Here is a 13,572-nt window from a genome sequence, read left to right on the forward strand (position 1 = left end):
ACAGATTGACACTCCGACTACTTGGTTCCGCTTACAGGTTCCCCTCGGTTCCGTTCATAAGAACTGCGAAGACCGCGTTGTTTAAAAATATGATAATTCATTTTAATTGTTAGTTATAGTTCGTTTATTTAATGTTGTTAATGCATAACAAATTATTACTATTGAATATTGTTGATAGTATTCCTCTGTTTTAGCCGGTGTTACTGTGTCTCTTGGTTGGTTGGTGTGTGTGTGGGGGTTTTCGTGCAAATTATACATAATTTCCAGTAATACTAATCAAATATTTGTAATTTTCAGCATTTCGAGCAGTAGTGATTTAGAGTTTCGTCCAACATTCGTTATAAATTATTTAATTGTTCTATTCGTGGTATAAAGTTAGTTTTTTGCTACCTAAAAACACATTTACAGTCGCATATAGGATAGTTATGTATATATATTTCATTTATTGAAAATTTTTGAGTTATTTTTCAAATAACAGCACTTAAGAAGACAAAAAATTTTAATTTAGGCATAAGCTTATATTACATTTGTGTTTATTGGCCGTTTTGGGAAGTGTGTGTTGGTTTTTATTACTTCTAATCAAATAAACTCAACAGAGTGTATGAAAAATACATTGAAAATAGTATTGGAATAGAGTGGTAGAGTGATATCTGGTAGGCGTTGCAGATTTACGAGTATGAATTAGAGTATTTTTTTCTTCTTTTGATTTGATTTCTTTTGCATTGATTATATGAAAAGGGTTTCTTTTTCTTTAAATGCAGGTATTGATATTTGTTAGTTATGGGGTTCTATAATCCTTATATCGGTTAGATGGGTACATTACATTCTTTCTTTCGAGTATATATCCTGTATACGTATGTAGCGTTCTGTATAGGTATGTCAAGTTTCGAATGGACGTTTGATGATCGGAAATAATATCGTGCTAAAAGTGCTCGAGAACTGAGTCCGAAGATAGCGCAAACTGATGCTCGTTGTAAATAGATTATAGATGTTGTAAGATCCCTATATGAATCTATATGTATATAGTATTTTTTCTGTTTATTTTGCGTTGTTTCGTACTCGATTTTTGGCTTACAGCTAAGTGGGTTTTGGTTTTCTTTTGAAATTTGATTTCAATGCAGTGCTACCCTGCCGTTCTTGAGCAGGCTTGGCAACTCTGAAAAGGGCGAGCTGCCTTCCGATAAATTAGTGCTAGTTTTTCGTGGGGTTTCCCCTCTTCAATTTTGTTTACTAGAGTAAGAGACTAAATTTAACAATTCCTTTGGGGGCATCAGAGACTCAATTGGGGTTTGTTTTTTTTTGAGGAGAAGTTTAAATGGTCCACACCTGAACCTTTTCGGCCACCACGCACCAGCTGGCCCGTTCGTAGTAGGAGCTCACGATGTGCAGACTGGCCACATGGTGGTTGATCAGCGCGTCCAGCTCGCCCTCGCGGAACACGTGATAGTAGCGATGGTGCGTGCTCGACCCGCCCTGTGAGGGGCTGTCCAGCGAGTTTGTGGAGCTGTTTGAGTGCTCCATCGAGTCGGTGGAATTACGCTGCTGGAGCGGTGCCTGCTGCTGTTGCTGCGTTGCCGAAGGGTTTGCGCACACTGGCGAGGGGGTGCTGGGCGTGCTCTGCTTCATGGCCGCCATGTTGCGGCGCCGTTGTCCGTAGTCGTGCATTGAGGCGCCTATACCCTCGCCCAGCTGGTCCCCGCCACGAGCCTCGAGCGCCTCGGCATCTTCGTCCTCCTCCTCTTCCGGAATGACGTCGTCCTCGTCATCGCGCACATCGCTGTCGCCATCGTCCTGGAGGAGGTACGCTGTCTCTGGGTTGAGCTGGTAGTGGCGATTCCGTTTGTAGTTGAACTTGGAGATCTTGCAGTGCTCGTAGATGCCCAGCGAGTAGCTGGACTCATTCTCCTCCTCCTCTTCCTCTTCGCCATCTTCCTCTTGGATGGTAAAGCTGCGGGTCTGTGACGAGAGCGAGGAGGTGGAGGAGGAAATGGGTGACTGCTGCAGGCTGGGCTGCGTCGAAAGATTGACCAGCATCAAGCGACGCTCTCGGAGCTCATCCCTGAAAGCACTCAGTTCGCCATTCGAGCGCTTCTTGGCGCCGCCCAAGTACTCGGAGAGATCTCCGATCCCATCCAGGGACCGGCACTCTGCCCGATTGCTCTTGTCCTCCAGCTCCCGCTGCAGCTGGGCCGTCAACTGCTCGGCGAACTCGGCGCAATCCTGCGTCTGGCCCGACTCCCGCTTCTCCGGCAGCAGCGTAGCACTGTCCGCATTGAGAATAATGTCGTCGTTGGCATTGGGCACAGCATTATTGATCTGCAGTTCTCCCTTGTGGTACTGCTCCTGTTGCCGACTGATTAACTGGGCCAGGCTGGGCTCTCGCTCTCCCTCGTCCTGGGAGGCGGATGTGGAGGCATCTCCCCCATCGCCGCCACTGCCAGTTGCGATCTTTGCCGAGCGAGGGGCACTGATGACGCTGTCAATTGAGTCCGGCGAGGAGGGCTCACTGGAGTCGCTGTCCAGGTCATCAGTGGCGGGATTGAAGAGTTCCAGAGAGAGCAACCTGCTAGCCAGCGAATGGGCAGAGGCAGATGTGGACACACCCGATCCAGAGGCTCGCCTCACAATCGGAAAATTCTGGCGTTGCAGTTGCAGGGATTGTTGCTTCCGGAACTTGGGTATCGGCGGCAGGTCCCTGATTGTCTGACGCGTGATTTTGTGGACCGTGTGGGTCGGCAGCTGAGGCTTGGGCTGCGGCTGCGGCTGAGGCTGTGCCTGCTGCTCCTTCTGCTGCTCCTTTTGCTGCTCCTTCTGCTGCTCCTTCTGCTGCTCCTTCTGCTGTTTGATGTGGGCCTCGTCGAAGCTGAAGCGTGCCGGCTTCGTGGGAGGCGTCAGTATGGCCATGGCCGCCGACACAGCGGTTGTGGACTGAGGAGGCGACGTCACTGCTCCCTGTATGGCGGCCGGGGAGTGCGCCGGAGTCGGAGGGCAGGGCATAATCAGCGGAGATGTTGGCACAGAGTGTGTGGGCGGCAGTCGGAAGTTGGGATGGGTGGTACCTTGTGGGTGAGCAGCTCCAGTTGTCCCCCCACTCACGACTTTTCCGTTGCTGGAGGAGGAATTGCTCGAGCTGGAATTGGAGTTCTGGTGCTGCTGCTGGTAGTTCAGCTGCTGCTGGTGCTGCTCCGGCTTCGGTATGAAGATGACCGAGGCGAAGCTGTCCTCGGACTCGATGCTCGTATCCGACTGGAGGCTGCTGTCCTTGGAGGAATCCGAGCCGGACTCGCGGGAGTGTCGTCTGGCCTTGGCCTGCTCACTGTCCGCACAGGCGAAGCACTCCTGCTGGTACTGGCTGCAGTGGCAGATGTTCCCCAGGCTGCAGTCCACGCTGCTGCAGTACGTCACAGGACCGGCTGCGGGTCCGGGCGCAGGAGAGGTGGCCGTGTTCGACAGAATCAGGTGCGACAGGTGGTGCTGTAGATGGTGGTGATGATGATGATGGTGGTGCTGATGCCCTGCCCCTGCCGGCACTGCGGCCTGCTTGTTATTGTTGTTTGTGGCAGTCTTATCCGCCGGAGCTGGGGTCTGGACCGGATTCGAGGGCGTCTGGGGCGCACTCCTGATGTTCTGGATCAGCTTGCTGATGCCTGTCTTGGTCACCCGCTCCAGGCTGCCCGTAGAGCTCTTGATCTTGGTGGTAAATCCCTCGCGGATCACCTGCAGCCGCTTGGAGAACATGGCCGAGCGACAGAGGAAGGCCTCGTTCAGGGAGGTCTGCTTCTGGATGCGCTTTCGCACCCGTTCCTTCTCCCGCAGCCGGTTGCAGGCCATCAGCTCCTCATTGAGGGAGCTCTGCTTGCGCAGACCGGCGGCACTGCCTCCAGGTCCCACCCCCGCTGGCGTTCCTTTAGTTGCTGTCGGGGGAGAGGCCACCGACGAGGCGTGCTGGTGGAAGTTGGAGGCATAGCAGCCGCTTCGCGTGTACAGGCTACTGCTGACTCCCCCGTTGGAGCTGTTGTAGCTGCTCATCATTTGTAACGCCTCTGAGGTAGGGGGCGTAGATGGGTCGGACAGAGCATCTTCCTCGCAGAGCGACTGCTTCTGCTTGATGAGCTTGGGCCGGCGACTGAGCGTGTTGCCCGCACTGGCGGTGGCAGTCGGAGAGTGCCGGCCATTGATCTGTTGTCCCTCGGGAGCGTTGAGCAGGAGAGCGGCCGCACTGGCCTTTGTCTCACCCGGAATTAGGGGACCCCCGAGGCTGGGCACACTCGAGCGGGAGCGGACAATCTGCCGGGGCGGCGGCTGAAGAATGCTGCCCAAGCTGCGGGACTTGAGGCCGGCGGACAGAGGTGGATCCGGCGGAAAGTCTTCAAAGTCCTCCAGGCGACGCAGTTCGATGGGCAGATCCTTGGCATCCTCATAGTCCAGGCTACTGTCGTTTTTGGTGTCCTTGGAAGACCACGAGTCCATGAACCAGGCATGACGACGTCCACGGGCCAGTTTCTGCAGCAACAAATGAAAGGTTGATTCGTTTTCTAGATTGTCTTATGGGGTCGTAATCGTACCTGAATGGCTCGTCGAACGAAACTGTAGCAGGACTCCCCGGGCGAAGATGAACTGAGACTGGAACTGTCGCCATCTCCTGCCGAGCGGCTGGAGTTCGTCGAGTCCTCCGTGTAGGCGTGATAGGGCGGCTGACAGTTGTCATCGTCCTCTTCATCAGAATACGAATAATTGCGATTCTTGGGTGGCTGCCACGGTATGAGCACATCCTGCGACTCAAAGCGACGATGACGCTGCTCCAGCGCCCACACAGTTATGACCACACGGCCGCCAATTCTCAGTATCCTGGCCAGCTCCCTGAGGGCCTGGACGCGTCTCTCGGTCGTGGCAAAGTGGTGCACCACGGCCAGGGAGAGCACGGCATCGAAGCTATCATCGCGGAACGGCAACTCCAGATTGTCGCACAGAGCCACCTGCGCAACGAAAGCAAAGCAAAAAATATGAGAATGAAGGAATGAATCCAGTAGGGAATTGGAGCTCCTAGCAAACCCCAGGACGGGGCATCATGCCAATTAGGTTACGCAAATGCCTTCGCAGGAAACTCTTTGAAACCGGAACAGTCACATTCATAGCCGCCTCCTCTAGGGTCCTGCTCGCAAAAGTATTCAATTTAAAATTGTGCTGCAGCTGCAGGAAGCACGACCAGGGTATAGAGGAACAGATAAGACAGTGTGGCCGAGGAGGAGTAATGCAATTTTAAGCCCTGGCGCTGGACAAGCAATTGCTTTGGGGAGTGTTGACAAAGGGTTCGTTTGCGACAAAGGCCTTTGCATATCAAAGCGGTTCAATATCATTGTATAATCCCTATTCGTTTTACAGTGCGCGTTCGACAGGGAGACCTGTCTTGAACTTGGTGGATGCCTGGACCCAAACATACACTTAATATATGAACTACAGAAAAACATAGGTACTTAACGTCTGAGGGTCTCATCGCGCAAGGAAATTTATAAATTTATTGCCGGATCCTCCTTTAAAAAAGGTACAAAACCGTGTCATATGTGAATTCCTTTTCCGAGAGTGGACTGTAATCCCTAAACCTTGTCTACAGAATTTTGCAATTAGTAACTTTTTCGGGCCCAATGTGGGGCGGAAGAGCAAACCGAGTCGATACCTTTTTCAGGATTGCAAATTGGCAGTTGGTTTTTGTCAATTTGTTATTCTTTGTGTGCATAAGGAAACCTTAAAAACTGACCAAACATGACACGGCCCCACCGCACCTGACCTGACTCAACACTGAAATAATATATAATGCTTTTGCCTCCCTTGATTCATGTTTACATCGATGCACGCCATTTATATTCATTTGCATGTCACGGCCAGACCTCGATAGCACCGTGATGGTGTGAATTACCCTGGCAGAAAAAGAGGAAATGGCCAGCGAAAGGTATTTATTTGCGAACAGATGAAAAATTGGCGAACGTGTCAAATTGTAAATCGATTTAGCTGGCTCCATCAAGCAAATACATTTTTGCATTGGCAAAAACTATTGATTGACGAAACTAATTTATGTTGTCTAACAGATTGATAAATGAAATATGGGAAAAACGCATACCGTCCATCCGTTTGGATGCTGTGGTTGTGTTGTGTCTGTGCTTCTCTCAATGATAAAATAGCAATTTATTTGCTTCAATATATGGCTCTAGGATTATCACGAATAAGAGTTCTGGTATATTCTCTCTCTCGCTCACTGTGTATTTGTCTGCAAAATGAAAAAGCCTTGACCCAACTTTCTGTGAGTTTTGTACCTGTTCTGGGGCTGTCCCCGTGCCTGACAGTGAGTATGAACCTGCGAGAGTCTTCAGCAAATATCAATTAACAAAAGTGCTTCCAAGCCCTGAGATGTCGATAGAAGCATAGAAATTACGACAATAGGCGAAGCTGAAGAAATGGTTCCCCCAGCTGAACGCTGGCTCCCATAAAACAGATTTGAATTGCATTTTCACTGCAAATATTTAACCTTTGCTGCAGAAAATGCTTTCTCAAAACAGCAGGACCTCATGCATTTTAGGTGAGCAAGGATTTGAGTTATATGTATGATGTCCGCCCCATGGACATCGCTCATTCTGCATTGCAATACGTAACCATTCATCTACTACAGTCCCCTAAGCCTTTCTGCATTCTACATTCTATAGAAGCCGTTCTCTGCCTCCACCGCTTCTCGTTCCAATGTCCAGGATGAATGCGTTCGCTAGCATTTTTATTTTACCCTCTCCTTTTTCTCTGCTGTTTTTGCTAGCCAGCGATGCGCTTTACAAATCATATTTATAGCAGGCAGTCGCCATTTTGTACACTCACAGGCATACATGCAGGCGAGTGCTTTGTGGGTGTGTAATGTCACACGGGTCGGCCATCGCATTACGCTTTTGAAATTTATGGTGACAAGGTTTTCTCCTGGCGGAGAGTGTCGCGCCAGGTGAGAGTGAACCATGTTACGCATACGCTGCGTTGCACGCTAATGAGGCCAAAGCCGCTCAAAGCTCCAAGCTAGAACATACAGACAGATACAGACAGCAGGGGAGAGGAGAACGGGGGAGCAGCAGAGCTCTGGGCTAAAAGAAAATACTTATATTTTATGCACTTCCTCTTTGGCCTCCTCGACTTGCGGCTTATTTAAATGGCGCTTAAGCCAAGAACGGCCCCTCGAGCCGTCTCTTCTTTTCTCCGTTTGCTCCTTTCGCCTGCTGAAAATTGCAGGTTTCACCTGGCCCAAAAAAGTGTGCCACAAACTACCAGCCCTTTCGTGTGGCCCTTTCGTTATCCTCTTGCAAGAAATCTGGCTGCGCTTTCGCTTTCCGCTCTTATTGAGTTTTACTTTTTTATGTTTTGCGGCTGGGCCTGCCCCTTTTATGCGCCATTTTGGGCGGGGCTAAAATTTATGAGCCTCGAGCACAGCACAGGATCTCCCGCTGTGTGCCACTATGTGTGATTGTTGCAGCTGCCGCTCTGCTTGCTGGCTTATTGGCTTACAAAATTATTGAAAACCAGGCCATGCACGAGTTGCTGAAATCAAAGTTCCTGCCAGTAAAGTGCAACTTCCAGTCTCCGGCCGAAGTTAAATTGGTTTTGCATAAAGAACTTTCATCTGCTTGCATGTCACGTCTGCATTGGGGTGCCTTTGCATTCGAGTTTATTTTAAACACATTAGGTAAATGGCAACAAAGCCAGTCAGAATCCCTGCAATTGAATGTGATTGCACTCGCTGTTTTGTGCATGGACAGTGCCTGTTTGCACTGCCAGCAAAAGGGATTAGAAACGCATGCAAATAATTGGCTAAATGTCAAGGACTCGCAAGCGACCTCCACACCAATCGGGAGGCAATCAGAGCCACGTTGTCAGGGCCTGATAATGTGACAGGTTATTAAATAAATTAGACCATTTATAGTAAATGGTGGGCGAATGGCTGCAGCTGTGGAGCGGGCTCTTCACAACGGTCTCGGACTATCTGCGGCTGCTGTTTTGCCCTCGTCAATCCCACGCACTGCCTCGGCAAAAGCAATTTAAATGCGGAGAATGCGTGTTGTCGATTATGGTGGCATCGCCAGGGAGTGGTGGTGCCCTTCCCAGGGAATGCATTTCTTAGTAAATGGTATTTTCTTGCCGGGAAATGGCAGCATAAATAACCGAAGTGATGTGGAGCCCGGCGCGCCACTAGTAATAGATTATTGCAAAAAGCGTTGCATACCTCAGGGCGGGCAACTGAATAATGGCCCGAGCAGGAAGGGGGAAGGGGGGTTGTGCTTCTGTGCGGGCGGTGCGGTAACAATTTATAGTTGTTCGCTGTAAAAGGAAATGTTGTGGGCAGCCAGCAGTAACAGCGGGAAAAACAGAAATAAACAGAAACTATGCGGAATGGTTGTGTCATTGTTAAGTGAATATAGCTCGGGGGGAAAACTTTCCCTGTGTAATGGTTAATGTTCATTGCGACCTCGCAGAGGGTATTACATACTGGGCAGAAGTTTTAAGCGGAAAAGGGACTCAATAAATATACATTTATATACTAAACATTAGAGTCGCCTTTTTAGATTTTCATTTAGAGAATATAATATTTGGAGAAAAGAATCCACCATCAATTGATTTTTATACACGAAGTCTCTGTAGGTTTTCATTTCATTCCTTTCGAGTTTTTTCTACTACGATCAACAGGCTAGTCAACTGACTTCGTTTAAAAGTCGTCTCTTAGTTATCTTTAAAATCATCCTTTGAGTTTTCTGTGCCCGTAATTTATACCTTTTCCTCTTATTGCGAGAGCGATGTGTACATTTATTGCGACTTAAAATTGCAATTAAAACATTTTCCCAATAGCAAATGGGAATATCTTATATTGCCAATATCGATTTATGTCCCATTCAAAGTTGGTCAATTGGAAACTTGCAAATTGCATCTGCAGCAACTCGGGCTTCGAGCTGGCTTGAATGCTGCGCAGCAATTATGCAACGTTTGTGCCTGCAATGGAACTGCAGTTTATTATATCCCACCAGCACACTCACCCCGCCTTTGACTGCTCTCCAAAGACTCGCTTTACGGCGCCCTTGTGGACCATTGCAATTACAGAGCATTAAAAACTCCCAATGCAACAGCAGCCGGGCATGTGGAAATAATTCCCAATGATAAGCATAATTTATGCGTGCCGCTAATGGCCAACTCAAGTGGAGCAGCAGCATTTGAATCAAGTGAATGTTTTATGGCTGTGGAAGCCGTCTCCCTGCCTCCCAGTCTTCCTGTGTGTGTGTGCGGCTTGTTAATGGAAAATGGGTCAAATGCATGGCTAGGACTTGCGCCAAGAGAGTGCCATGAATAACACGACCACGACTACAAGCTCTCAAATACAATTAGCACCGTGTACCTGCAGGGAACAGCACACACACTCTTGCCTCCAGACCCTAGACCCCAGAACCCAGAACCAGTACTCACCTCTCCGCCCTTCTCGTGGGCCACTTTGCTCAGACGGTAACACCGCTCCACGCCAATTGTGCAAATTGCCGGATTGCACTGTGTGAGGTAGCGTCCGCTGCCACAGCCCACGTCGCACACCACGGAGCCCGGTTCCAGGTTGCTCAGAAAGTGCGCCATACGTGGCCGCACTGGGCCCGTGGGCTCCTCGCAGTGCTCGTACACATCGTGGACGTAGGCACGCTCCAGAGCTGCCGAACGACCGCTGGCATCGTTACTTATGGTTGCTCCTGAAGATGGTGATGTTGCTGTTGCTTGTGTCAAACTCTTTGTCGCTTCAACTGTCAGAGTGGAAGGTGTGCCAGCTGCAGGTCCTGGACCTGCTCCTCCTGTTCCTCCAGCTCCTGCTGTTTCGATTGTTGTGGAGGCTGTTGGTGATATAACTGTGGGCGCCAAATCCCCCGTTTGGGTTATGCTCGATGCCGCATTGGTTGCTGTGGCTGTTGTCAATTGTTTGGTCATTGTTGCTGTCGTTGCTGCTGTTGTTGCTGCTGCTGCTGCTTCTGATGTTGATGTGTAGCACTCTTCAAGTGTTGTTGACAGGGAAACTTCATCTGCAGACGGAAAATGGAGAAAAGAAAATGGATTTTGCATAAATTTTTACTCTTTTTAACCTTCCACAGATCAGGACAGAGATACTATAACAGGAGCATGACATAGCTGTTAATTGCGTGTTTGAATTTTTCAGAATATTCATTAAAATGAACGTAATTGAATTCCTGGAAATCTAACAACCTATCCTCCTCTGTCGAGTGGGCAAACTGCAATGCAATTTATAATCTGCCAAGCAATTTGTATAATTAAGGCAATTCCCTGACTGAATGCATGCCATAAAGTCAATTCAAGACTTTCTTCTTGTTGCATGCTGAAACAGGAAAAAAAGCCAAGAAATCAAGCAAACAATACTCGTTGGTTGTACGTATTGGTTGTTGCTGCTGTTTGCTGCATGACATCAAGTCGTAAAATCGCTAGAACAACGTCAGCAAAACCCACACTGAAGCCCACACACTCACGCCCGTGCATGGCCATGCAGTGGCCGATGGAAAATGAAGTTGCATACCGGAAATGTGGAAACTGTTCTGAGCTCCCATCGGTGTTGACATTTTATAACTGAGTTTCCGGTGGAAGTTTTCGCCTCAGTTTGAATGGAATTTTTAACGCCGTTGGCTCTTTGGCATCGAGCCACTGTCGGACCTAATAAATTGCATTAAAAAGCCGTTGCACAGAGGGAAATTACCCGGCGGGGGCAGCCCTAGTGGGCGGAAAAGTGTGTGCCAAACGACATTAGTAGCGCAGTGAAATGCAATTATAATTGAAATCTGATTAAAAGCAGTTGTAGTGGCAACAATGACACAGCATTCACAGCATAGCCAGGGCGGAAAAAGTGGGAGTTACCGTGGAAGTGGCACTAGGAGCTGGAGTCTGTGAGTAGGTCATTTCCAAAGGGTGTTAATGGGTTTGCGCCCGTTTTGTGTGTGTGTGGGTGTGGCTTGGTGTTTGTCCCAAAGATTGAGAGGGTGTTAATATGCCCTACAAATGAGTTATAAATATGAGTACTTTATGACTTTTTCATGGCTTTTTAAAAAGGGAAGAGAGAAAAGAGAAGCCAACAAGAGAGGGAACGAAGAACTGACCTAAACTTAAAGAGTATATAAATATAATTGCTGGATGAATGAAGTAACAAAAGGAATAATATACGCATGTATGAAAAGAAACTAACCATAGACCATAGTATCAGAGCGCAATTATTACTACTACTATAAGATCAAAATTATTCTCTTTCAGCAGAGTAGCGAAAACTTTATTCTATTCTATTCTAGTCTACATTACCCTCTTTCCATGATTCTTTAATGCCCTGCTTCCTCCAGATAAGAGCCTACCCACTCTATACATATTGTTAAATAATGAACAGCCATTACCCTCATCGGCCTTGTTGATTTGACCTATCCAACAAAATGTTTCCCCTCAAAACAGGAAAACACACATACGCCGCGTGGTCCAAGCGGATGCTCACCTTTTGTTGGGCCGTTGTTGCGCTGATAACTCGCATTCAACAAAGCCGTCGACGACACCAGTTCCGACGATAACATGCGACAACAGACCAGATTGCCTATATAGGCTGATGATAAAGATGATGAGGATATAACGACGACGACGACGACGACGACAACGACGGTAATGAGGACGACGACGACGACGCGGACGTAGAGGATGACGGGAACAACAACGTCGCAGTCAGAAAATCAATGTGCATGCATAATTTAAAGTCGGTTGCGGCACTTGGACCCTTGACTTCGACTTCCACTTCCACTTCGACGATGACTACCACTTATCCTTCAGGTTCGACAAGTTAGCGTTGGCGTTGGCGTAGCGCTGTGCGAGTGTGTATTTTTAGAATTTCGAAGCGGGGCACGTTTTATACGATAATTTGCTCAATTTATTTTTGAAATCTATCATTATAGCAACTACACGATGTAATTGCTATTGTTGTTGTCTGTTTTGTTGCTGGTGGCTGCTATTGCAAAGGACACGGGCATGGACACGGACGCGGACGCTCGCTTGTCTTGCCTTGCCTTGCCTGCTTCGAGTTTGAGCCCACAAAATAGGATACACAAAATGATTTTCCACACTGCTCCGTTGCTTCTTTGCTTTGGCTCTGGCTCTGGCTCTGGATGTGGCTCCTGTCAATGCCTCTGGCATATGACGTTTCCTTTGTATGTGTGTCCGTGTGTGTGCGTGAGTGGTTGTTTGATTTTCTGCTTCTTATAGGCACTTTTCACTTGCACTTTTCTTCTCTTACTACTCCCACTGCGTTATCAACTTTCTCTCCAATTACTTTTCCATTATCCGATTCGATTCGATTTGATTTCTAGGAGTATGTTTAATTTCTAGGACACTGGCACTTGGCGCTTCAATTACATATACACGAATGCCTGTGTCTGAGTCAGTGTTCGTGTGCGTGTGCCTGTGTGCGTGTGCCTGTGTGCGTGCGAGGTCCTGTCTCAGAGTGTTTTTTGTTGTTTTTCTCGTGTCGGACAGCCGCTGCCGTGTCTGTGCTCTAGGAGTCAACGTCGCGTACTAACGCGAAAAGCCCATTGGACTCCAATCTGTTTGTTCAAGGATGTTGGTTGTGTATTCCATTCGCGAAAGCTTTCCACAACTTGACGAAAGCTTGCCGGAGCATGGGCAGGCCAGCACAGCACGTACAGCTGTTGAAAGAGAGGGAAAGTGATGTGGGTGAGAGAGTGTATCAGAGTGAGAGCGCATTAACTGGAGCGGGAAAATTCGACAGTCTTTAAAAGTGGATTTTTGGATTTAAAAAATAGGATCAGAAGGGCTATTCGAAATACGCAAAATTACTGTTAAAATTATGAAATATTCTTTTATCTTAGTTCAATATACAGTGGATATTGGCTATATGCAATGAGTTCTTGAGTTCCTGAAAACGCCATAGAGCTAAAAAAAACTTTGATTAGATTTTAAAAAGTTCCTGAGTAGAGTATGATATATCAGATAAGTGATTGATTGAATATAAAAATGCAGTTTCTTTGGATATAATTACTTTGTACTTGTAACTCTTTATTCATTGATTACCCTGCGTATGCGCAATATCCAAACATTTCGCCAAAGATACCATAGAGATTTATTTGCCAGACAATCCTATACCTCTATTTCTACATATTCTTCAAGTCTTTGTTGGAGGGGTCTTTAATCGCTTTCTATAAATAGCCAATCCTTGGCAATTAAATGGAAAAATTACAAAAAGAAATAAAAGCTCGAAACTCTTTTCTTTTGTTCGAGTGACGCGAGTTAGCCTGTCAAATTTCATGAATGAACCCTCAAGCGCAATTCAAGAAAAAGTCGAGAAAAACCGCAAAGAAAAGCCCTATGCACAGAAATAGGAGCTTCGTCAAGTTGGCCCACGAAATTGGGTTCTAAAATAGCCAGAGCCAGTCATGAAATAGGCGAAAAATAGCTCCACGAGTAGCCAAATGGCGCAAACTCTACCCGGAGCTCGTTGCTCTCTTTCTCGCCCGGTCTATGGCCCATTGGGTGTCT

General features: G+C 47.7%; 1 protein-coding gene across 1 annotated transcript; it reads right to left on the bottom strand.

Annotated features, from left to right (window-relative positions):
* Nucleotides 1-108: 108 nt before the first annotated feature.
* fid (fire dancer) lies at nt 109-12,483 on the bottom strand. The gene is made up of 4 exons (XM_002137625.3): nt 11,528-12,483; nt 9,475-10,067; nt 4,566-4,976; nt 109-4,503 (listed from the first exon to the last, which is right to left on the bottom strand). Exons 1-4 carry the CDS (start codon nt 11,601-11,603, stop codon nt 1,312-1,314), a joined length of 4,272 nt encoding a protein of 1,423 aa, XP_002137661.3. The 5' UTR covers nt 11,604-12,483; the 3' UTR covers nt 109-1,311.
* Between the last annotated feature and the right edge of the window lie 1,089 nt (nt 12,484-13,572).

The sequence above is a fragment of the Drosophila pseudoobscura genome, chromosome 2 (genome assembly GCF_009870125.1).
Source record: "Drosophila pseudoobscura strain MV-25-SWS-2005 chromosome 2, UCI_Dpse_MV25, whole genome shotgun sequence".
NCBI lineage: Eukaryota > Metazoa > Arthropoda > Insecta > Diptera > Drosophilidae > Drosophila > Drosophila pseudoobscura.